This window comes from Excalfactoria chinensis, chromosome 5, assembly GCF_039878825.1.
Source record: "Excalfactoria chinensis isolate bCotChi1 chromosome 5, bCotChi1.hap2, whole genome shotgun sequence".
Lineage (NCBI taxonomy): Eukaryota > Metazoa > Chordata > Aves > Galliformes > Phasianidae > Excalfactoria > Excalfactoria chinensis.
The window spans coordinates 50,825,542-50,848,547 of record NC_092829.1 but is presented as its reverse complement, the minus strand read 5'-3'; the positions used below and the strand labels follow the sequence as shown (position 1 = coordinate 50,848,547).

The following is a 23,006-nucleotide window of genomic DNA, read 5'->3' as shown; positions in this document are numbered from 1 at the left end:
CTTGGAGAGCTGAGTTGTCCCTGGTGGAGTAGGGTTAGTGGTTTTCTGTGCAGTGTTTGGAAAGCAGTGCTCAGAGGCTGTGCACTACAGAAGGATGGTGCGGGGAAGCTTGTTCATACTGTTAACACTGGGCTATGCTGGCTTTGCAATAGCATTCAGATGTCTGCTGTGAACTGAGAGTTAGATCTGGACTTCTTAATCTTGCTAAGAGAAGTGCGGTGGGGAACAAACCTACCTGGCCATTCACACCTGCCTGAAGGCACAAGTAAACTTCTTCTGGGGCACATTTGGGGCTTGTGCTGACTGCTACAGGAGCTCTGCTCGTGAAAATGCTTCCTTTGTAAGAACCACTAACAGCTTCTTCCAGATCAACACTTTCCTAAGCCCAAGAGAAGCCAGTTACAAGATAAACATGTAGGCATCACATGACAAAGCCTGCAGGACACCTTCAAATCGTACGCCTAGGTGGGATTTGCAAGTGACCAAAACACCAAGCAACAGCTTTAGGGAAGGAGGCGTCAGGAAACAGGCTTTAATTTCACATGCTTTTTTTTGCAGGGTTAGCACAGTGCAACACCCAACTTCCCACTTGCATTTTTTTAGGCCACGTTTTCTTTCATTGCAGTGTTCTGGGTGTGTGTCAGCTTTGTTTCCCCTTGCAACAAAGTTTATTAAAATCCTGACTGGGCAAACAGCCTCAGAAGCAAGGGGAATGTTTTCTAGGCTTGCAGCCTTCCTAAGGGCTCGACAAGTCTCCTCCCAATGTGCTTCAGCCAGGAATGTAACCAAAAACAAATACAAAGCAAGGTATTACTAACAGTGCAGCTCAGAAGAGATGGGGGTTGGTCATGAGGGAGAAATATACAGATTTGAGCAATGGACTGTATCTTACTTGAATGAAGCAGTTAATTATTTGCAAACAGACTTTAATAAAAACTCCCGTAGAACCACTCTTGCCAGAGCAAACATATTAAACCACATAATCTTCCCCCATACTAATATAAACACACAGCATCTTTTGTTGGTAGGAAAAAAATCACTCTTGGAGGGATGCTAATTCTGACTAAGCAGCTGAAGAGCCACTCCTTTTTCTCTCCTCCAGCAGCCTGGTCACTGCTGCTTTCCCAAGAGCTCCTCTAGGGAAAGGCAGTGGAGAGCTCAGTTTCTAACTAAAAAGCACACTTGCTGGTTTCTGGAAAGCTCTCCCCAGAGACCTGGCAGAGGCACCCCTCTGTAACAATACAGGAGGTGGTTCTCCCCTTGCCTTTGGAAAGGAGCTCTCGTTAAAGCCTGACTAATACGTTGTGAAGGATTATAGGATTAAAGAGGTCCTAAAGGGTACAGCCCAGCTTCTAGCAGATGCCCACTATTTCTTTATTTCAAGGATAGCGATGCCATAGTGCATGTACAATGCTTCCACAAGCCTCAGCGTTGGCAGATCCAGCGACACACAAGGCTTACCAGCTACCCAGACCCCCACTCTGGGAATCCACAAGGCTTTTTTTTTTTGGTAAAAGCACATTCTATATTAAATTAATTAGCTTTATGTAAGAAAAGTTCAGATTAAGAAGAGGATGTTGTTTAGACTTTGCTCTGCAGGTTGTCATCACTCATGAAATGATCTTCACGTCAGGTCTGGCCTCTTCCAGGGCTTTTAGTTCATCATCCACTTCAGGACCCCAGAAAATGTCGTACAGGCTGAATCAAAATAAAAAGAGCAGATTGGGTTAGTGGGTATCTTCCCATTAAGGTCAAATAGGGCAGAAAGACACACAGATGACTGTCATGAGAAGACTAACTGACAGAAGGGGCCCCAGCTAGACTGCAAAGTCCAGTCCAAATGCCGGTAAGGCAACTGCATTGTTCCCTCCCCAGCATCACCATTCCTTCCTTCCTGGGCCTTATGGACCAGAGCCACTACAGCCATGCCATTTGGAAGGGATGGGGCATGTTTTGCAGCACGTAGGTGGTGTTCCACCCCGTAGGATCAGCCATTTGCCCAAAGGAACACAAGCATTGCTCACATCAGCTGCTGCATCTTGCAGTTGGGGTTCCTCACGGCTTCGCAGAGCTTCATCACACCTTCATCATCCAGAGTGTTGTAGCTCAGGTCCAGCTCTGTAAGGTTCTGCTTGGTGATCATGACATTAGCCAGCGTGGCACAGCAAGCCGCGGTGATATCGCAGTTGCCCAGCCTGTGGGGAAAACACAGAGAGGTCAGTGCAGTGAGTGCTAGCTCCAGAGACACCCTGTCCAACCCCAGCTTGGGGTATGCTGGTGCAGCCCAGAGATTCCCAAGGGTGAGCATCTCAGAAACACCAGCAGAGGCTGCTCTGTGTTGTCCCCATGACACCTACTGATGCACCACTGAGTTGCATATACAAGACACCGTGACTATCAGGATACATGGAAGCAACAGTGGCTTCCATTTACTTGTGAGGTGGGATTGGTCTAGTTAAACATCAGTATGTGGTATGAATTGTTTCCTGTGAGCAAAAAACTTCACTGTTATCCCTCTCTGCATGCTGTGCTTGGAAGGGTAATGCAGTAACAGAGATGACCCCTGAGGGTGCACCTTACCATAGAGAGTGGATGTTGCAGTTGGGGTGCAGCAGCCCCTCACACAGGATCTCCACCCCGGCATTGCCCAGCTTGTTCTCACCGATGTGCAGGACTTGCAAGTGTTTGTTCACGCTTAGAACGGAGCTGACTGCCTTGCAACAAGCAGCTGTGAGCCCACACTCTCTAACCCTGCAAAGCAAAAATGACATGAGAAGCTAAAGTGCTGCCTGCTAAAGTGCTACGTGGAAGTACAACATTAATTTCCAGGCCATGCAATACCAGACCATCCTAACCCATGAGCTTTCTCAGGACGTAAACTTGAAGCTGCAGTACTTGAGACACAAGCCTTCTAATTTTGGTTCCTCAATGTGAGCTTGTATTTCAGTGGAGAAACTGAGCTAGCTGATCACAGCACCCATTTTGCTATTACTTGAGGCCTTTTGAACTTACAACACAGCTTCTTAGTTGCCATCTGTGGCAGAATAAAATATATTAGGTGGAAGTTTTCCAAGTAATGCTTGGTCTCCTTTGACTTATAACAGGATCACAGAACTGAAGGAGTTGGGGAGGGACCTCTGGAGATCATCTAATCCAACCCACTGCTACATCAGGTCGACTACAAGGCAGATCTTCAAAGAAGTTTAGAAATGCTACATCTAGTCCAAAAGTCTATTATCTTTTAGGTAAACGATGTCTGAAGAACTATTGCAACTGTGGCTTTGTGTTAGCAGCTCACCATAGCTCCTGGAGGTGAGCTTTGGGATCCTTGAGAGCCTGACACAGCATTTCCATACCGGAGTCCCTCAGGTTGTTGTCTATCAGACTGACCTCTAGGAGGGTCTCTTTTGTACTGAAGACTCTGGAGAGATCTTTACAGCTGGCACTTGTGAGGTCACAGTCCCATAACCTGCAGGGAAGAACAAAACATTATTTTGCCCCAATAATTATTTAGATTAGAAAACTACGTTAGCATTGTGAATTCTGGTTACAGCATTTCCTTTTCTCCTGTCCTTCACAAAACTCATCCATTCACACAAGCTTCCTCCTTACTCTCCATCTTTTACACCAAAAGCTCTGTCTAAACCAGAAGATAAATCCCAACACTCATAAAGCAGCTCAGAGCAGCCATGAACTGGCTGAGCTATGAACAGCAGAGACACCCTTGTTTCACTAGAGGGTGTAACTGGGATGCTTTCTGCTTAGAAGTAAACGAGCGATGCAGTGCAGATAGCTCACAGGCCGCCAGAGGGATTCAGGCACACCCTGTCTACACTTACCATAGCTTCTGGATCTTGCAGTTGGGATGTAACAGTCCTTGGCACAGGAGGGCCAGCCCGGTGTCCCCTATCTTGTTATCCCCCACAGCAAGATCCAGCAGAGAGGGCTTGCTGCTGAGAACCGCGCTGATATCCCGACAGCTGTCGCTGGTTATCCCACAGTTCTCCAGGCTGCAGAAAAAAACACATGTTTAGCTGCTGCTCCAGACTGGCTGCAGTGTTTGTCCACCACCCCCAGTTTGTACAGGACAAGTGCTATGGGATAGTTTCCTGCTGCAAACTGGGTGCTGTGATTGTTCCTCCACGCTCGGACACCAGCAAGTAGTTACAAGTTAAACTTGCAGTTACGTGTTTAACCTGGTGTAGAATCACGTGATAATTAAAAACAAACAAACAAACACAAAACCTGAAAACCCTGGATGTGCACTTTTGATTTCAACAGTTAAGAAATCTGAGCCAGCAAAATGCTGGCCTAAACTTCAAGCATTCTTGACAAGCATTCTTTTTATCCATGGCAGGAACAGCAGTAGGACTATTTGCAGTCAGAGATGACCAGCTCCTCCTTACTGTAGTAACTCCAAGTCACAGCTCGCCTCCACCAGCCCCCGGCACAGCTGCTTCACAGCTGTATCTCCCAGCGTGTTGTTACTTAGGCTGAGCTCCTTCAGGGTGGGCATGGCTTGCAGCGCAGCATTGAGAGCTTCCACGATATCAGCGGTGAGTTCACAATACTCCAGCCTGCAAGGAGAGAACAAATCCAGGCAAAACCAAGTATTGAGTGTCTTCTTACCCACTCGGCACTGGCAAAGCGTGCATCAGCCAGGGCAGAAAACATGCTGGTGGGGTCTACTTAGGGACCAGGCAATGCATGAAATGAGAAAGAACCCTGGGATATCAGAAACATCTTGCGTTACTTGCCATCACTGCCAAGGGGGCTAAACAACGCCTATGGGAACAGGCATCCAGCTATGAAGAATCCTCAAGACCCACTCCCATAAATTAATGTGGCCACATTCAAACAAAACAAAATCCACAGCTGGCCACAGAACTGCGCTTGTCCCAAGGTCAAGACACAACAAAGCTGAACTGCTGGATGGCTAGAATGCCCAATGGCTACTTACTGCAGCTTCTGCAGCTTACAGTTGGGGTTCATCAGCCCTTGGCACAGCACCTTCACCCCAGCAGTCCCCAGTTTGTTATCGCCGACGTGCAGATCTGTCAGTGATGGCTGTGCACTGAGGACGGAGCGGAGAGTCTCACAGCTGGCACTGGTCAGGTTGCAGTTCTGCAGCCTAAAGAGGAGGCAGTGGAGGTGAGAGAAATGCATCCTCACAACTACAGAGGCTCTTCTGGAAGAGCTGTGCCTGCTGAGGTCTGTCACTGGCCCTCTAGATAGCAGTTCATCCAGGTATGTAACCCTACTTTAAGTATCCAGAGTAACTAAAAATAAAAATCTCCTTTGACTTGGCTTAAAACCCTGGACACACCATTTAAAAGTTCTATTGTATCCTAAAGAAGGATCTATAAAGCCAATCCTTCAGCTCTCAGGCTGAGAGAAGTTATGTGCCAACCAAGTTGTTATTGCTAAGTGGTGTTTGAAGTTATGAGACATCAAGTTCTTGTCATGGAGAAGTGTCACACACAGCACTGCTAACTTTGGATTGGGTTTGGTTGGCTCTCAGGAACAACCTTTTGCTTGGTTCCTAAAGACAGAAGCAAAAAAAAATGGCTGTTTTCAAAGCATGTGATCTAGATAATGGCTGAGTTGCACCATCGTGGCTCTGGTATTATGACCACACACTAGTTTGCCTTGTGACTTCATCTACAACACTCCGCAAACATATTAGAGCAAAACAATCAGCGGGGACTTACCATAACTTCTCCAAACTACAGCTCGGAGTCAGCAAGCCTTTAGACAGGTACTCAATACCTGCATCCCCCAGCTCGTTGTTGTTCAGCTTCAGCTCTTTGAGGGATGGATTTGTATGGATGATTGAGGAGAGATCCTTGCAGTTACTACTGGAGAGATTGCAGTCATCCAGCCTAAAAGACAAGCACGCATGGAGCACATCAGTCCACAAAGTCACACTGGTCTCCTTGGCTGAAGAGCTTGCTATGAAAGCAAAGCGGCTGATTTATGCCTCCTGGGAATGGCATGGAGCTGTGTCAGGGGTGGGTGGGTGTTAGGAAAAGGTTTTTCCACCAGAGAGTGGTCAGGCATTAGAGGGACTGGATGCCAGCTTCCCAAGACACAGGCTGTGCTATGCAGATGCAAGAGTTGTGCTCCTTTGGCAGGGCTGGAAGATGATGCACCCTCATCAGAACTTCACCAGCAACAAACTACCAGCATCTGAAGCCACATCTAGCTAGCAGCCAGCTCGTAGGCTGTCAGACTGGTTCTACGCTAAGACCAGCCAAACTGGGTCTTTGGCCAGGTTTCCCAGCCTCAGAGATGCACTTGGCAATCTGGTGTCCTGTGGATGAGTCGTGGCCTCTCTCAAGCACAACTCCCAGCATGAAGGAGTGTGCAGCATGGCAGGGGCATCTCCCAAATGGGGTTGTGTTCAACACTGTTGAACAGCCCCCGACACAACTACTCCTATCCACTACGCCTCAAGCAGCCTGTACTCTGCTCAGGACACAGACATTCCCTTAAGTCTAAGTGTACCCAAGGCAGCCCTCAGGAAACCCACATGCTTGCCTGCAAAAAACACTCTTCTGAAAAACAACAGGAAGTCAACCTCAACCTGCCTGACCTCGTCCAGGCTGGCTGGATATGGCCTACCCTCTCCAGCCCAAGCAGGAAGATGCCAGCTCACAGAAGGTGAATTCCCAGCCAGCAAAGAGGGAATCATGCAGAACAAATCTGGTCTCACCCCATCCCCCAGCTTACACTAGGAAGCTCAGTTCCCCTCCAGCTCAGCACACAGGGTGGGCATTTCTGATGGCTGAGAAAAGAATTAAAAGATGGTGGCATGTGGCTTGTGCATAACAATTAACGAACAGTCACTTGGCAGCATGTGAACTGCAGCCCGGAGAGCATGCAACTTAATGAGCACAAAGGAGAGATGCCTTCCCCTGCTGGAGGGATCTCACTGCCAAGAAAGACAGAATTAACCAAAGTGGTGGTCAAACGTGTAGGTAACCAATCGAGACATTGCCTGTCTGAGTGCACACCACACTGCATGGCTGCTTATCTCTTGACCAAAAAAAAAAACCAAGACAGCTTTTATCTTTTTAATCAACAGGTTGCACAAAAATATGTAGAACTGTCCCCGCTCCCATGCAACCATTAAGTCACGAGTCAACGATACCGCAGCTCAGTTTCACTAGTGAAATGCACTGCATTACTACCTGATGGTGCTGCAGGACTTCATGGTGGTCAGAAGTTCGGCCCACCTCGATGGGCTCATCTCCTCACACTGGATGTCAAGGTCCATTTTGAAAGTCGAGAAAAGATCTGAAAAGTTTAAATCCAGCTGTTATTTTTGCCACTGGTTGAGAAGCAAGGGCAGCAACTCTCTTCAAACCCACACGCTGCAGCTCTTTTCACTATCACAGAATGAAATGCGTGTCCACAAGAGGTGGAACACGGGTAAAGGAGAAGTGTTCCTCCACCGCTTGGTTCCCAAGCCTTGACAGGTCACTCCAGTTGGGCCAGTCAAAGCGCAGAGAGCAGGGCAAGCAGGGATCTCCTTTGCTCCACAGTCAGATGGCACTTCTGAACGAGCACAGACACAGCGAGTGCCAGCAAACACGCAGGAGAACACACTGAGGCTGAGAGCTGAGCTCTGCTCTGAGCCTACAGTGGGCAGTGCTAAACCTAGAGGTGACAAAAAGTTTTGGCGTCTGGGCTGTGCCAGCATGACTCAGTCATGATTAGTCATGACACAGTCAGATTCCGGAGAATCCGTTTTTAAGAAAATGGGCCTTTTGAGTTATCACTTTGGAATGAGGCAGTAAAAAAAAGAAAAAAGGGAAAACCCCAGCGCTGCTGAGTGCTGTTCATCACCGCCTTTTTCCATCCCCGTCACAAACACGGCGCAGGGTGCCGCCTGGCAACACGTTACAGCCGCTAGGCTGCAAGGGGGATGCTCCGCACCCCAAATCTGTGCCGGGAGCGGCGCTGCCTAAATGCGTGGAGGAAACGACAAGCTCCGGGAGAGCAGAACGGCGTGCAAGTGGGTGAGCAAGACAGGAACTGCTGCGCGACTTGGGCAAGCCGTGCTCTTTCGAAGGGTTGAGGCCTCGTCTGAAAGCAGGACTCGATCAGGCGGTGCTGAGGGACCCGCAGCTGTATTTACAGGCGGGGTAACGCGGTGCCAGCGGCCGGGCCGAGCCAAACCGGTGGAAAGAAGCGAGCAAACAGCACAAAGTGTTGCACAACCCAGCGAACGCCTCCAGCTCCCGCTGCATTCTTCTCCTTTTCTCCCCCCGCGATCACAAAGGGCTCCCGCTGAGCCGGCACCGCTCGGAGCATCCCCGGGCCCCGCTCCCCGCCGCCCCCTCCCAACTCCCGGCATCCTTCCTCCCTTCCCGCATCGCGGTTAACGCTTAATGCCGGCAGTTGCCGAGACCCCGGGAGTGCGGGAAGCGGCGCCGTGACCAGCGACGAGCTCCCCCGGGACAACCTCCCTCTCGTCACCGGGACCCGCCGCTTCCCGGAGCGCTGCCGCGGCCCCCGGCTCTGCCCCCGCTCCCACTCGCGTCCCCGCCGCCGTACCTCCGCCCTTACCGCCGCGGCCTGGCCCTGCCCACGCCCGCCGAGCCACCACCGCCGCCCGCCCGCAGCGCCCGCCCGTCCCGTTCCGCTCCGCTCCGCTCCTCCCTGCGGGGAGGCTCCGCGCCGCCGGACGGGGAGGAGCGCGTGTGCCGCTCCTCCTTCCCCGCTTCCCTTTCCTCTCTCCTCGCTGTTTTTTTCCAGTCCTCCTTGTTTTACCTCCTTTCTCTTCTCCCTCCTCCCTTTCTTCCCGTACTCCGTTCCCTCGATGCCCTCTCTCTTTTTTCTCTCCCTCTTCCTTTTCTCCTTTATTTCCCCTTCCCTCTTTTTTTCTTTTTCCCCATTCTTTTCTTCCTCTTTTCTCCCTTCTTTTTCATCCTCTCTCCTTCGTTACCCTCTACCCCATTTCCCCCTATTTTCCTCTTTCCCCACCCCTCTAATCCCCTTTCCTCCAGCCTCAGAGCAGAGGCATCAGGGCACATCGCTGTAGAGAGGTGATGCACAGGGGACCAGAGGACCAAAAGTTACACGTTACCATCCCTCTTGGACTGAGAACCGACTCCTTCCTACGGGCCATTCTGGGAACAGCAACAAAACCCATTCCTTAGTGAGCTGGTGGCTGCCTATGGAGACAGCTTGAGGGGCACGTGTGGTGCCCTCCATGCCCTCTACCAGCCCCGGTGGCACAGTTTTCTCCCACATTCCCTCCGTTAATGCTGCTTCAAGCCATGTGAAATGCAGCCCTGGGCTGTGCACACCCACACAACATGGCTGGAGCTGGGGCATGTTCATCATCACCCTGTTCTCTTCCTCCTCCCAATAATGGCCACTCCCCAACTTGCTGTCGTTTCCTATCACTTTTAACCCTGGTGAAAGCTCCTTCAGCCTTGCACAGGGTAGGGCAGGGAAAGGCTGCAGAGTGCTCAGAGCAATCTGGATGACGCACCGGGCTACCCTGCCTCACCCATCAGAATTTTGGCTTCATCTGATGTTTGTACTCCCACAAATCACCCCATGCCCCCAGCTCACTCCATAGCTCTCCGACACAGCAGCCCCTGTCTTTCGGTGCTCCCCTTTGCTAAGCAAAAGGGAAACGTTAAGGACCTTTCAGGCCTGGTGCCATGCTGATACCAACCTTCCTGCTCAGGTCTGTGCGAGGGGCAGGCAGATGCTTTCCTGCTTCTGTTACTATGCAACCTCTGCTGTTGTGCAGGCGGAATCTGCTAGAGGGAGGAGAGTTGGGTTGTGTTTTTCCTCCTTGGCGTAGATGGGCTGCAGGATGGGCAGGACCACTGCCCCTTTTCACTGCAAATTCCAAAGGCTGGCAGTAGTTGCAGCAGGATGTGGTCTGGCAGCGGTGCCAGAGCAAGCTTCCCACAAAACCCAATGCTCATAGGGGCAGTTTAATGTTCATGAGTGGCCATTTGTCCCTGCCACCTGTGCTGGCAGCCATGCTTCACACATGGCTGTCCTCTGGCCTGCAGGCTTGGGTCATCAGATTCCTGTAGGGGCAAGAGAGTGGCATGAATATCCTAGCAGGGGCAGCCCCATGTGAGTATGATAACAGCACAGCAAAGCTGCAGCCCTGTTTTGGATCCATTTCTCAGCTCTTTGCTCCCAAAGTCTGAGTTTGTCTGGGCTGGGGCATGAGGACTGTGTAAGGGATATGAGGATGCGTGGTTTGAGGACGGCACAGTCCATCCAGCAGTTGACCAACAGAAACTGGGTGGATCCAAAAACTCCTTTGTCCCCTGGGTTGCCCCCACTGTGGGGACAACCAAGGGCATCTTGGGAACAATGAAATGGCATTTCTGCAGCAAGCAGGGCCAGGCTGTCCCACTCAGTGGGTACAATACACCCCAGGGGAAATGGAGCACACCTGTCTCCCAGCTGGGTTTCTTTCTTCTTTAGCTTGGCATTAAGAAGAGCACACCAGTGTCCACAGAAGTTGGAACTAAATGATCTTTGAGGTTCCTTTCAACCCAAGTCATTCTATGATTCCATGTACCTAGCCAGGGCAGCCCTGTATCCTGGAGAGGTCAGGACGTATCTCTGCATTTAAGATGACTTCATTTTAAAGCTGATGCCCATATGCACATGACCTAGAGCAAGCAATCCAGACGGCTACTTAAATTGTCTCAGAATTAAACCCATTAGCATAAGCTGAAAGCTCTGTCTTTCTGCCCTCCAGCACTCTGCCATTCCGTCCTCTCTGCTCTCACCATGCCTTTGTGCGTGGGCTTAATTGCAATTAAAAACATTAGAGTTTTCAGGGTAGTGACAGTTCTTTTGCTAGCTTGACCGTGTGATGCCTACCAGCAAACCAATGAGTTGCGGCAGCAAGTCGTAGGAATGCACCCAGCCCCATCTGTCACATTCAAGAGGCCAGGTTTGGCTGTTGGCCCTTCCTCTCTGTCAGCCTGTCCTTCTGCCTGAGGGCCATTTGTTCCTCAAGCTTGTGAAGCTTTGTGGGGGGAGGAAACGCAGAACTCGGGCCATTCCTCAAGAGCCGGCAGGCTGATAAAGCTCTTGGAAGGGGAAAAGAAGCCCCAGCATCTGTGAAGCCAGGGCGGAGAATCTGACACCAGGACTCGGCCACAGTGCCGCAGGAGCAGCACAGGGGAGGTCGATCAGCACATGCTGCTGGCGAGCAAGTGGCCGGGGGCTGCACGTTTGAGCTTCTGGCATATCTGAGCAAATGCTCCTCAGCTGCGTGTGTGCAAACATATGGCGGCTCTGTGCTGTGACGGCTCGGCAGAGATTCCCACAAGAAAGCCATCAGGAGGAATGCTTTGCTGCTCTGATGTGGTCTTCTTGTTCTCGTAACAGAAAAGCTGCCCTCTTTGTTTCATGCTGCGTCTATATTGGGGGCGAGGGTTGTTGTGAGGAAGTAACGCTTTGAATATTTGTGCAATGTATTGTCCTAAGGCGTACAGTTTCTGGCTGTGGTCACTGCTAGGCCGGATAGGAAGCGTGCTGTTAGTTAACGAGAGGCTCCAGAGCTCCGAGCTGGAGGAGGAGCTGCTCAGCACAGCAGCAGCTGAGCTGCAGGGGGCGGTACAGCTCCAGCTGTGCACCTTGGGGCTCTGCTGCTGTCACCCAGCTGCTACGGGACCAGGGCTGGAGCGGGCGGGTGGGTAAGGATGTTCTTTGCATCTAGAGGGGGAAATTGAGAATCGGACCATAAATACACCCACATTTCGCCTCGGAGTCTCCTTACGTTGGCTGTGCAGCAGCTGATGAAAGAGGAGGCTGCAGTGACAGCTGGTTATTGCATGAGATTGTTCGGGACTCCAAATCCTTGCTATAAATCACTCTTAGAAGATGAGAACAAACTCTTCACCTCTATCTGCCTTTCAGATCTCGGTCTGGCTGTTCCCATTATCCGGAAGGGGCCGAGAGGTGTCCCAGCCTTGCTGCTTAGAATGAAGGGTGCTGGGGACAGAACGATTTTCCAAGAGCGTGGTTGCAGCCCGCAGTTCTTTTTAAAGGAATGCGTAAAAAGGATTGTTTCAGTAGCAAAACCGATTCGCGGAGCATAAGCACAGCCCACCTCCAACCACCAGCCTAAGAAAGAAAAACTGGAGAATGCGGGCATCGATCCCGCTACCTCTCGCATGCTAAGCGAGCGCTCTACCATTTGAGCTAATTCCCCACCCGCTAAGCCTCCCTTCTCGTGCCTTTCCTATTCTCGTCTCGCGAGACGCCGCCGCCTCGCCGACAGCACCCGGCCCCGCTCGGCCTCCCACTGCGTCTGCGCGAAGGAGCGCGCGGGTCGGGCCGGGCGTTGGGGCGCGCGCCGGAGGATGGGATGCGCGGCGAGGCCGGGAGCTGCTGCGTGCTGCCCGCCTGCGGTGAGGAGCGGCGGGGCGCGGAGCTTCGTGCGGGGGGATGTCGGTGTGTGTGAGGAAGGTCGGGCGGGGGATGCGGGGTGCCCGGCGTGCGGCCACTGCATCCCGCGTTCCCCGCGCGGAGAACCCCCCGGGATGGAGCTGCGGCCCTCCCGAGGCGGACAAGTCGTCGCGGCGGCTGCGGGGGGCCGCGGGACGGCGGGGGGTGCGAAGCGCAACGGCGCGGGGCGGGCGCTGCGCCGGGACCGCGGGAGCGGCGGCGGGTCCGGGGCTGTGCGGCTGTGCTGCGTGTAGCTCCGCTCCGCCCGTCGCTCCGTCCTGCTGTGCTTTATCGCTCTCCCTTGGCAGGTTCTGCTCCGGGGATGGGTTTTGTCTCACGCGGTGTCGTTAGTAGCCGGGCTGAGTGCTGCTTTATCGACACCGCTGGGAAGTTTTGAGTTCACGCGTCCCTTTTAACGCCGTGTCTTTCTTTGAGGGGCCCAAGCAGCACGCTTTCGGCTCTTGAGCAGCCCTCCTGCCTCTCGTTGCTTGTTTTCGTGGCTGCGGGCTGCTCTGCTGCTTGTGTTTCAGCCAAGGGGAGATCAGCCAGCAAACACATTTATCTATTAAAAAAAAACACCCCAAATGGCAGCGACCAAACAGCCGCCACCCCACCACACCCCTCCGCAGCCTGCCTTCCTGACTGCCAGCTTGACTCACAGTTCTGACAGCCCCGTACCTTAGCCATTATTTTAACCCCGTGTGAGCTTCCCCCCCATCTTGCCAGCCTGGACGGCATTGCACCATCATTCCTTTGTCTGTTGTCCACTTCTGACTTTGACATCCGTCCCACCGAGCTGCAGGACCACGCGCCTTTCACTGTCTTTTTGATGCACAGAAACAGGGAGGTTTTGGTGAGCATCCCTCCTGGCAGACCCCACCTGTCCGAGGTGCCAGGCATGGCGTTTCCCCTGCTCAGTTTTGCAAAGCGTCTGCTGGACTCTGTTAGAGCTGGAAGAAACCTTTGGTGCCGTGAGTTGGCTGCGCTTTGCACAGATGCTCTCAGATGTGAGGTTTCACCTCCTCAGTGCTGTGAGGGTTTTTCCTGTCACGAGGCAGCCTGCCTTCCTGCACCCTGCACTGCTGAGAGCAGCTGCAGGGCAAGTGCAGGTGTGGGGCATGATGGCACTGACTTCAGCTGTGCTTCATCAGCCCCATCCCTGGGCTCTCCCTCATTTGTTCCTCACAAACTGATGCAGGCAAACACTGAATGCTGATGAATCTCCATTTGTTACTCACACTCATTGCATGTGACAGAGAAGTCTCTTTGCAGGTGCCTGGGGAAGAAAAGCCTAATCTAAACTTTGTGCAAAGAACTGTCCCCAGGGATGCTGAGTTGCGATGTACTCTGGGCTTTGCAGTAGACTTGCTTGCTGTACCTCTGTTGGCTTTTGGTGGTGTGTGGCACTCCTGCTTGTCTTCTCTGAGGTAGTGCAGGGATGATTTAAGAGACTAGGTCCTGATTGCTAGGCATGTTGCTCAGCATGGCTATGTGAAAGCTCGTGCAGGATGGAATCATAGAATCTTAGGGGCTGGAAGGTTCCTCTGGAGATCAAGTCCAACCCCACAGGTTTACACAGGAAGGTGTCCAGGAGACCCCACAGTCTCTTTGAGCAGCCATTCCAGTGCTCTGTCACAGTAAAGGAGTTCTAACTCCTGGAACTTCCTATGTTCCAGTTGGTGCTCGCTGCCCCTTGTTCTATCACTGGGCACTGTTAAAAAGAGCCCAGCCCCATCCACTTGACTCCCACCCTCTCAGTATTTGTCAGCATTGATAAGATCCCCTCTTAGACTTCTCCAGGCTGAAAGCTGTCCCAGGTGTCTCAGCCTTTCCCCATAATGGCAATGCTCCATGTCCCACACATCTTTGTGGCCCTCCACTGGACTCTCTAAAGTTCCCCATCCTTCTTGAACTGCTGAGCCCAGAACTGGTCGCAGTACTCCAGATGTGGCCTCACCGGGGCAGACTAGAGGGAGAGGACTACCTCCATTGACCTGCTGATCGTGCTCTTTTGAATGTGCCTCAGGATACCATTGGCCTTCTTGGCCACAAGGGCACACGGAAGGAGTGCTCTCTGTTTTGTGCAGCACTTTTGGAACAGATGCCAGGACTTGGGCATTCTCTGCAGTCGTGGGGTGGCTGGATGTGCTCCTTGGCTTGCACTGGCACTACTGACACGCATTTCCATCCTGTGCTGCATGAGAGCTCAGTGCGACTGATGTGGGGCCTGAGTGTTCCTAGAGAGATATTGATTGTCCCGGACAGCTCGTGTTTTCTTCCTTTGTTCCAAGCCCTCGTCATGCGTTGGGCTCATTAGGGCAGACGGCAAAGCTGGGCAGGCGGTATGGATGGAGTTGGATGGGGCTGGCCAGCTGCCACCCTATCCCGCCTCCGTAAGGCTGAGGCAGTGTGCCTGCTAATTCCATTAATGGTAGCCCCGTGCCTGGGAGATAGATGTAATTCTACCATAAAGCCTGTGCTCAGCCATGAACCGGGAAGATTTGCTGGTTCTCCCCAGTGTGCCGCTGTCAGCGTACCCCTGACTTAGCCACAGCCAGTATTTAGAAGTGTAGATGTCAGTGTAAAGATTGGGTAGTGGAAAAAATCACTATGAAATGTGTGTGAAGAAATGCTTGGCTCTGGAGCCGTGCTGCCTCTTGGAGTCTAGCAGTCTGCTTGTCGTGGATTGTACCGCAAACGAAGGCTTCCTGCTTTAACTCGTGCAGGATGACATAGGGCCCGGCCAACAGCTGGGAGATGGTTTGAAAGGGACTTGTCCCCAAAGAGCTCTGTGTGTCACCAGGGCAGGGCAGACAGCACGGAAGTGTTACTGTGCGTGTGTCAGATCAGAGTGAAAGCTTGCGAGTGTATTGGAGCCACAGCAGGAGTTTTTAGCACAGTTAGCACATCCTCTGCATTCTGTTGGTGCTGTGGCCCCGCACTTGATTTCAGAGGTGATTCTCCTGGCCCGCTCTTTTCCCAGTTATTTTTTGCAGACTGCATCTTCCTGTCTGCAGCCATATAATATACCCTGGTGGCAGGCTATTATCCGCATTGGAAAGAAATGGTTAATTGGGATATTTTTAGCTCTCCTCGTGGCTTGGATCCTGGAAATCAGGCACGGGAGCCAGCGCTGTCTGACCATTCAGCTTTACACAGTGTGAAGATGGAATGCAGCAGGACTTCATTGGACCTCAGCTCTGGTTCTTAAAGCAGTGGTGAGAGCATCGCTGTCAGAACAGAGGTGGCTTACCAGGGAGGATGTAACGTGGGTGGTAAAGTAAGAAGTAGGTCACCAGCTCTGCGTGTGTTTACTGGTGCTGATTGCAGTGCTAACCAGGTACAGTTGCCAAAGCTGTTTCAGAGCATTGGTATTTTCTCGGCAGCCTCATGAGTTTCACAGGGAAACCTTCAGCTCAGTGTTGATTTGGTTGGTGGCTCTCATGTCCCTGGTCCTCAGTTAAATCGCCTCCCAGCTGCAGCAGCAACAGCTGGGATGGCCCTGTGCTGGCACTGTGTTTTACTGAAGTATTTTTGAGCCACATCTGCATGTCCATCAGATTGCTACATCATTGCCTGGGTGGCTGTGCCTGTGCTGAGCTGTTGCTGTCCCAACCCATCACGCTCCTCCCTGGGAGAAGGGCTGGTGCTGGCGCCACTGGCTTCCCAGAGACTCACAGCCCATTCTCCTGTTTGCTCTCAACATCTGGAGGCTGAGCTAGCAGAGCCTGGTGGCCTCACCCCTTTGGCTGCCTTAAGCTCTGCGGGTGCTGTCTCTGCCTGGCTTCCTTTGAACTAAGTTCCTTTTGTGCTCAAACTGCTGTAGCTCTGCAAACCGACCTGGTGGATGGGCTGAGACTGCTGGAGTATTAGTGCTGGCTGGGCTGTAGTATGATGTGTGTTGAAAAACCACCACCAACTGGACATTCATGTCACGACATCAGGGAGCCAGCTCCTCTGGGATCTCTCTTATTTCTCAGCCTGGAAACCTTCTGGCACTGCATCTGCTCAGCCCTGAGGAGCTCAAGAGGTGACCTGACAGCCCCATGCTTGTGCCTTCGTGTGTGAAGAGACCCAGTAGAGGCTGCTCGGGGTGAGGTCAAGTGGGTGGGGGTGAAAAGTGGGAGGATGCAAAGTGGGGCTTTTGGAAAGCTGTGGAAGATTTGATCATTGGAGTGGTTTGACTTGAGGTTGTGCTTTCAGCTTAGTGGCGACAAAAACTTTCCCTCCAGTATAGGCAGGCAAGAACCTTGCAGAGCTACCTCCATCCAGACTGGGGAGCTTCGTGCTGTGGTTTTGTGATAAAAGCCCTGCTGAAAGGGAGGGATCGTCCTGCTGCTTATCAGACTCCAGCCCTGCTCCTTCATGGCCAGCTCTGAGGTGTGTCAGACCTACCAGTGAGTCCATTTAATTGAGAGGGGCAAAAGGGAGCTGTTTGAGATGAAGTGTCCTGCCCAGCATGGGGGCTGTGGCTTCAGCAGGTTGTGTTTGACTTGAAAATGCCTGCTGATGTCTGCTGTGTTAAAACTGCCCTGAATTAATCAGTCAGGTTTGTCTGGTTGTTCTGTTTTGTTTTCCCATAGCTGATGTAAGATGAATTTCTGCCGAGGCGCAAGCTTGAGCTCAGCAATAACATTTATGGCATTGTTAAAGATGCTTGGGGATATTTCTGGGGAGTGCACATGCTCTACATGGTAACAGTTATCAGGAGAACCGAGAACAGGGCGGTTGGAGATGCTTGGCTGGTTAATTGATTTGAATGCCATGGAAACTCAAAGCCTCGTGCTGTTTCCGGAGAAGAAAACCCCAAGACATATAAAGTGGAGAAGCAGCAGTGGGTATTTCAGTGACGGGTGAGACTTGAGTTGTAAGGGTTTTAACTGTGCTTTTCTGTCCATGCTGGGTGCCAGCAGAGCTGGTGGGTTTGAGGTGAGGGTGCAGAGGAGATTGCTCCTGGCTCAGAAGCAAGACTTGCCTGGAGGCCTCACGGCGGCCGTGTCAGGAACAATATGAATATTAAGGATGAGAGAGGGAGAGATGAGCTCTGCCTCATTTGTCTCTGAGAACCAGGGGCAGGAGAGCTAGGTAGAGCTGTGGCTCAGATGGATGGTTGTAGGTAGGTGATGCTTCTGGGTACACTGTCATTTCTGAGCCTACAGATGTAAAAGCTCCCTCCATGTAGCAGGGCTTCATGGCTTTTACTTCTTCCAGCTGTGCTGTGTCTGTTTTTGGTGAGGTCTCCTGCTTGCAGCCTCTTGATCCCTGAGCCTCTACCCACTCCAGCTGGAGAAAGAGTGGGCTGAGGGGTGCTGGAGGCATGAGCCTGGTGTTTGGCACTGCAACAGCCTTGAAAACATCTGGATGTTTTTGAACTTTGATACTGCAAAGACCTGTATGTATTTCTTGTCAGCATGCTGCTGTCTGCTTTCCTTCAGAGCTTTTGCTAGATCATTGGCATATGTCTGGTGTTTGGCCTCGCTCTTTTCCTGAAAACCTTTTGAGAACACCCTTCAGCTACAGCAGACACACAGCAAAAGAAAACACCCACCCATATGTCCTGCTGTTCTTGTTTAAGCCACAGGACTTACACGGCTGCAGTGTGTGATTGTTAGGACACATCAGCCCTGTCTGCAGGCCTCGAGAAGCACATCACCAGGCTGTTTCCAATGGCTTTGCAGAAAAGTGAGTGGCTGGGACGTGTTCAGCAGCGAATGGAGCTGTGGTTTGGAGTGACTTACCCTGTGCAGAAACGTACATCAAAAGGGGATGCTTCTTCCCGGAGCTGTGCTGTAGCTTGAAAGCCTCACCTGTTGTACCACTGTGTCGTCTTTCTTGGGCCATGCTTCCTGTCAGCTTAGCTGATGGCAAATTGCTCCTGCCAGAAATTGGTATCCTTTCCCTTTATTTTCTTCTTTCTGGGAGGATTTCTGGATGGCAGCAACTGTGGCTCATTTGATCCACAAGTGCGGAACAGATGACTGGGACAAGGGGGAGGGAAACAGCAGGGCTGTCTATTTTGGATCAGTGAAATAATGGGATATTTGCTCACCAGAGGTGCGAGGGGAGACGTGACTACTGGGCCCTTCTGTCTCCACCATGAGCAGTGGCTGTGTATGAGGGAAGGACTGCTTTTTCAGTTTCATGGGAGTGTTGGGGGAAAAATCATGTTTTATGGTGCCTTGATAAATTCCGTGAGGTTTTGGAAGATGGAAAAGGCTGTTCTGGAAGAGTTGGAGGTCCTGTGGGATGGGATAGCATCGGTGGGAGAGAGCACCATATACTGAGTGCAGCCATATACTGCAGGGAAGCTGGGTGATGTTTTCACTGTAGAGTTGTTCGTGCTGCTTCTACCTCAATTTCCCTCCTTGCAAAGGAGGGGTAAGGCCTGCAATGTGCGTTAACATTTCTAAAAGGCTTTGAAGTTGGTAGAGTCCTTTGAGGTGTGCTGCTGACAGACAGCAGAGTAACAGCTGAAAACGTTCAGCTTCCCAATTAACCCAGGGGAGTTCTGCTCCCTCCCCCCCCCCAGAAAGACTTTAAGCTCAGCTCTTAAATAAAACATTTCTTTCAAATGTATCAAGCAGAGTATTTCTCTGCTTAAATACACTGCAGACGTGGGCATGATGTCTTAGCCCCTCTCTGGGAGGGAGCAGGACAGATTCTGCCATCCTGTTCTCCTCTGGCCATAGGCCTAGAGATAGGTTTATTTTCATGCCTGCCTTGTTATAAACATTTATCTGACCTGTCTCAGGCTGAAGAGCTGTCATGTTAGGTGCTCACTGCTAGTACATTGCTGCCTTGATGATGACTTTTCAAGTTCCAAGGGCTGTGGAGATTGAATATTTTTTATATCAGTCTTGGTGTGCTTCTATACCCTAGGAGTTAGTCATATGTGCTTGTATTTGAGGAGATTGCACTTCGTTTCTTTCAAAAGCCACATAGAAACTAAGCCTTGCTGTTGTTTGTGGTGAGGCCAGAGCTTAAAGATGCTGGTGTTGCAAGATCATCACCGGCAGGCTGTAGGAGAGGGGAAGAAAATTACCATGAGCCTCCTCAACAAAACTTGATGATTTCTCTGTGCTGACAGGAAATGCCCATACCCGTAATTAGTCTTAAAAGTGAAGCCTCTTTAATAGTGAGTACTCTTTAAAGGGTAATAAGCAAAGCTATGTGGTCAGTCCTGGGGATTGGCAGACCAGTTGGAGCCATTGGGTCCTCTCACTGCTGCCTGGCTTGCTCTCTTGGCCAGAGCTGCCTTTATATGGCTTGGAAAAGCTGTACCAAGATCACCAAGGCTTACCAAGTGGCAGAGAGTAGCTGCTGCCCACCTGTTGTGCAGAACCATGCTGTTTCTCTGCTTTGTTGTTTTACTTGCATCCATCATTCCTTATCCTCTCCCTTTGTAGGTCACCCAGCATTGCTTGGTGGTGTGTTTGGTTGCCTTGCAGTACGGATACAGCACACTGTTGAGTCCTTAGCACCAAGCAGTGTTTCTAAGGTTTCTGGCTGCTGTGGCACAAAATGCTTTGTCTGAGAGTTGGGCTTGCTTTGGGATGGCAGGCCAAGCCACCTGCATGTGGGTTTTATTAAATGCAGCAGGCAGCAGCACTTAGTGAAGCTGCAACCATCTCTGTTTGTCTTGCTTGACAGTACTGGTAGAAGACGGGTTTGAACTTTGCCAGTAATGTTTCTGTAACATTATCCAATAGTAGCAATTGCATCCAGAAAGTCAGAGGAGAGGGACGGAGGAAAAGAAAAGGAGAAATGGTTGCCTAACAGGAGTGCTGGATGCTTTTCTTAGCAGCAGGCTGAGCTCTGGTGCAGGAACGGATTGATGCCGACGCTGATAAAGCCCTACAAAGCTAATGCAGCTCCCTTCAGATGTAAGCCACGTGAAGCCAAAGCAGGAATTTCCTTGCTGGGGGAAAACTGCATTTCCGTATTGTATAAATAAGCTGTCACTGAAGATTATTGGCCAGATTGGATTTGTGTTGTATTATTTCTGTCTTTGTAGAGATTTTATGTTCCACTGCAGAACGGTGTTCACTTAGTGACTTCAAAAGAAATACAACAAAGAACCTCCTGGAGGTATATATAATGTGAATAAATAACTTATGTTCTTATTAGAGGGATAATGTAAAGTGACAGGGAGAGCATTATAAACAGGGATGGAAAATTTGTGCTTGAGGCTTGCATCCAACGTCTGTGTCTTGTGGTCTTCAGCATTGTTTTCATGCTTATAAATGCCTTCAGTCGTTCTGTAATGGAAAAGGAGAGAATGGGGGATTGAATGGGTTATGATGTTTCTCTATTTAAAAAAATAATATTGTGGTTGACATCCGTGAGTCACTCGCAGAGACTAGGGAAAACAAGTAAGTCTCTTCTTCTCAGTCCAAGGTAAACTGATGAGCAGCATGAGTAAGTTTTCTCGCAGTTCATAATGAGGTCCTCCAGTTGGCAGGAAATATGTGAGACATCCTTGAGCTGATCCGGTTGTTAGAGCCTCGGTACATCCCCTTTGCTGGTTTAGTGTTCTGACCGAATAGCTGCTCGCAGTTCTTGTCCCATTCTCACTTTGCCTGTATGGTTTTGCTGTGCCCGTTTCCTTACTTCCCCCACCTTCTAATCTGCTCTTAGGTAAAACGTGCTTCAGGATGGTTGTTCAGCCACTGCGCTCATTGCTGCTCCCAGACGGTTACCTCAAACAGGAAAGAGTACAACTGCATTACATGTTTCTCTGTTACTCTACATGGTGACCTCTGCTGCAGCGTTACGGCCAGACAAACGTCTCTTTGTGGCTGCTTAGAAACATTTCCTGTAAAGCATCTATTTTTCTGATGTCTCTTCTTTGGCGTGCAGTGGGGACTTTGAATGCATACAGCTGGGTGTTTCCACAGCCAGCAGAGTGGATTTCTGTCACTGCTTTTGCTCAGTGCTGCTAGATGCCTTGTGGTGTGACTCAGGTACAAAGGCTGTGTCAGACAATTGGTAGGATATATCAAACCATTTGTATCATGAAACCATCACGCTGAATAACTAAGAGTAAAGCACAAGCAGTGTGGCTCTGACATCGGATGGAATGTGTCTGCTTTACAAAACAGAAGGAATTGCAGAAGTGCTGTTTTGCAGATCTTCAACAGGGTCTCAGAAAGGAGCAGGAGAGTTTAGCAGTAGTCACTTGTTCAATCTGTCAGTCTTGTTGGCTCCACTGCTTAGACCTTAACTTCAGTGCACTGACTGCTGAGGAAGCTTTGCTGGGCAGACAGCCTTGCCTTGGGACAGATAGTCTTGCTTTTTACCTTGTCTTCCTTCTATGATTTTGGTTAAGTCCTTTAAGAACCTTGTGTCTGGTACCTCAGCTGTGGGCAAGAACAAGGCTGGAATATGTTCAGTGCAGAGATCTAGCATCCGTCACTTTCTCCTAAGCTTGACTTTGCTTCCTTTCCTTTCACCAGTCATGTCTTATTATTGTCACTAATTAACACTCTCTGACATTCACAGGATTTGCCAGTTCCCACATGCCAATGAGGATCGTGCTCTGGCTGCTCACTGTTGGTGTCCTTGGAGAAGTCAGCGCTCTGAGCAGGTACATTTGCAGCACTCGCCGCTCTTCCTGTATGTGACTGTGGGTTCAACACCTGCAGGGTTGGTATTTGGTGTCAGAAGCACGAAGGTGTGCTGAGGATGTGCACTCTTCCAGCAGTGGGGTCTGGCCCTGTGCAGGACCGCCTGCATTGACTTGTGTTTATTTATTTATTATTTAATCCTTTCATGCTTTTATGAATTTCTTCCAAATCCAACCTGCTTGTTGTTGCTGCTTTAGGGGCTTTGCTGACAGCCTTGTTGTTAGAAAGCATGCCATCGCTGCTGAGTGGACAGCCTTTCATCTTGATATCCCAACATGAGCAAATCTGCTGCCGTTTTCTTAATGTGTCTGTAGTTACAGAGAGCACAGCCTGTAGCAGCTGATTCCTTCCTGGATAATTATTATCTGCTTGGCCACTGATTGCTGTCACAAGCAGTGGAGTTGTGCCCAGCGCTACCCAGCGCATCTTCTTGAGCTATTATGCTTTTATTGCTTCAATCGAAAAAAATCGTGTGCAGTCTCTGAAACTGGCAGTGTGAGTTGCTCGAGTTGGTTTTAATTGCCGAGATGCTGTCAGTAATCACCCCCTGTGTGTGAGCAGCAGGTCTGCTTGCACCTTGATTTCAATTACTGCATTGCCATGAGGGCTGTGTCATGCACTGCTTTTCAGTAACTGTAATTGGGTCCCAGCTAGCCAGAGGCATGTGTGCAGCCATGGGGACCCGGGTGGAATATTTTGCTGTTTGTGGTCACTCAGAGAGGTCTGAGGAGTGGTAAATTTGGCTGTGGGAGGACATAATCCTTAGCTCTGTGCGTGAAGCTTTCTTGCTCCCTTAAAAAACAAGTGGATTCATTATGGGAGCCAATCTTTCTTGAAAACCTGGTTCACCCAGGATTGTCTGGGTGGTGCAGCAATGCACTGCAGGAGTAGGAGTTAGGGTGGAGCTGCTTCCCTCTCATTACTGGTATT

At 50.7% G+C, this 23,006-nt stretch overlaps 2 protein-coding genes and 1 non-coding gene across 4 annotated transcripts in view; 1 reads left to right on the top strand and 2 right to left on the bottom strand.

Moving 5' to 3' along the window:
• Window positions 1-505: 505 nt before the first annotated feature.
• RNH1 (ribonuclease/angiogenin inhibitor 1) lies at window positions 506-8,685 on the bottom strand. Of its 2 annotated transcripts, none has more exons than XM_072337595.1 (10): window positions 8,575-8,685; window positions 7,194-7,299; window positions 5,712-5,882; window positions 4,961-5,131; window positions 4,407-4,577; window positions 3,840-4,010; window positions 3,299-3,469; window positions 2,581-2,751; window positions 2,025-2,195; window positions 506-1,698 (listed from the first exon to the last, which is right to left on the bottom strand). In XM_072337595.1, exons 2-10 carry the CDS (start codon window positions 7,277-7,279, stop codon window positions 1,611-1,613), a joined length of 1,371 nt encoding a protein of 456 aa, XP_072193696.1. In that variant the 5' UTR covers window positions 7,280-7,299; window positions 8,575-8,685; the 3' UTR covers window positions 506-1,610. The 2 variants fall into 2 exon arrangements, with proteins under 2 accessions (XP_072193696.1, XP_072193695.1); XM_072337594.1 differs by having other exon boundaries at window positions 8,563-8,682.
• Window positions 8,686-12,141: 3,456 nt separating this feature from the next.
• On the bottom strand, window positions 12,142-12,214 carry TRNAA-AGC (transfer RNA alanine (anticodon AGC)). Its single transcript has one exon. It is a non-coding gene; the product is annotated as a tRNA-Ala (tRNA).
• A 67-nt stretch (window positions 12,215-12,281) lies between these two features.
• LOC140252624 (USP6 N-terminal-like protein) overlaps window positions 12,282-23,006 on the top strand; it is a 64,381-nt gene continuing 53,656 nt past the window's right edge. The window contains exons 1-2 of the mRNA XM_072337526.1: window positions 12,282-12,413; window positions 21,952-22,036. The gene's annotated coding sequence lies outside the window, so the exon portion shown is untranslated. The remainder of the gene's footprint in view (window positions 12,414-21,951; window positions 22,037-23,006) is intronic.

Bases quoted from the DNA above. Each gene is read 5' to 3' on its own strand.
- RNH1 (XM_072337595.1), bottom strand. From the start codon at position 7,279: ATGGACCTTGACATCCAGTGTGAGGAGATGAGCCCATCGAGGTGGGCC. The intron at 4,011-4,406 runs GTAAGGAGGAGC...TTTTTTCTGCAG, and splicing joins TGTGACTTGGAGTTACTACA to CCTGGAGAACTGTGGGATAA. The intron at 1,699-2,024 runs GTGAGCAATGCT...ATTTTGATTCAG, and splicing joins TGCAAGATGCAGCAGCTGAT to CCTGTACGACATTTTCTGGG.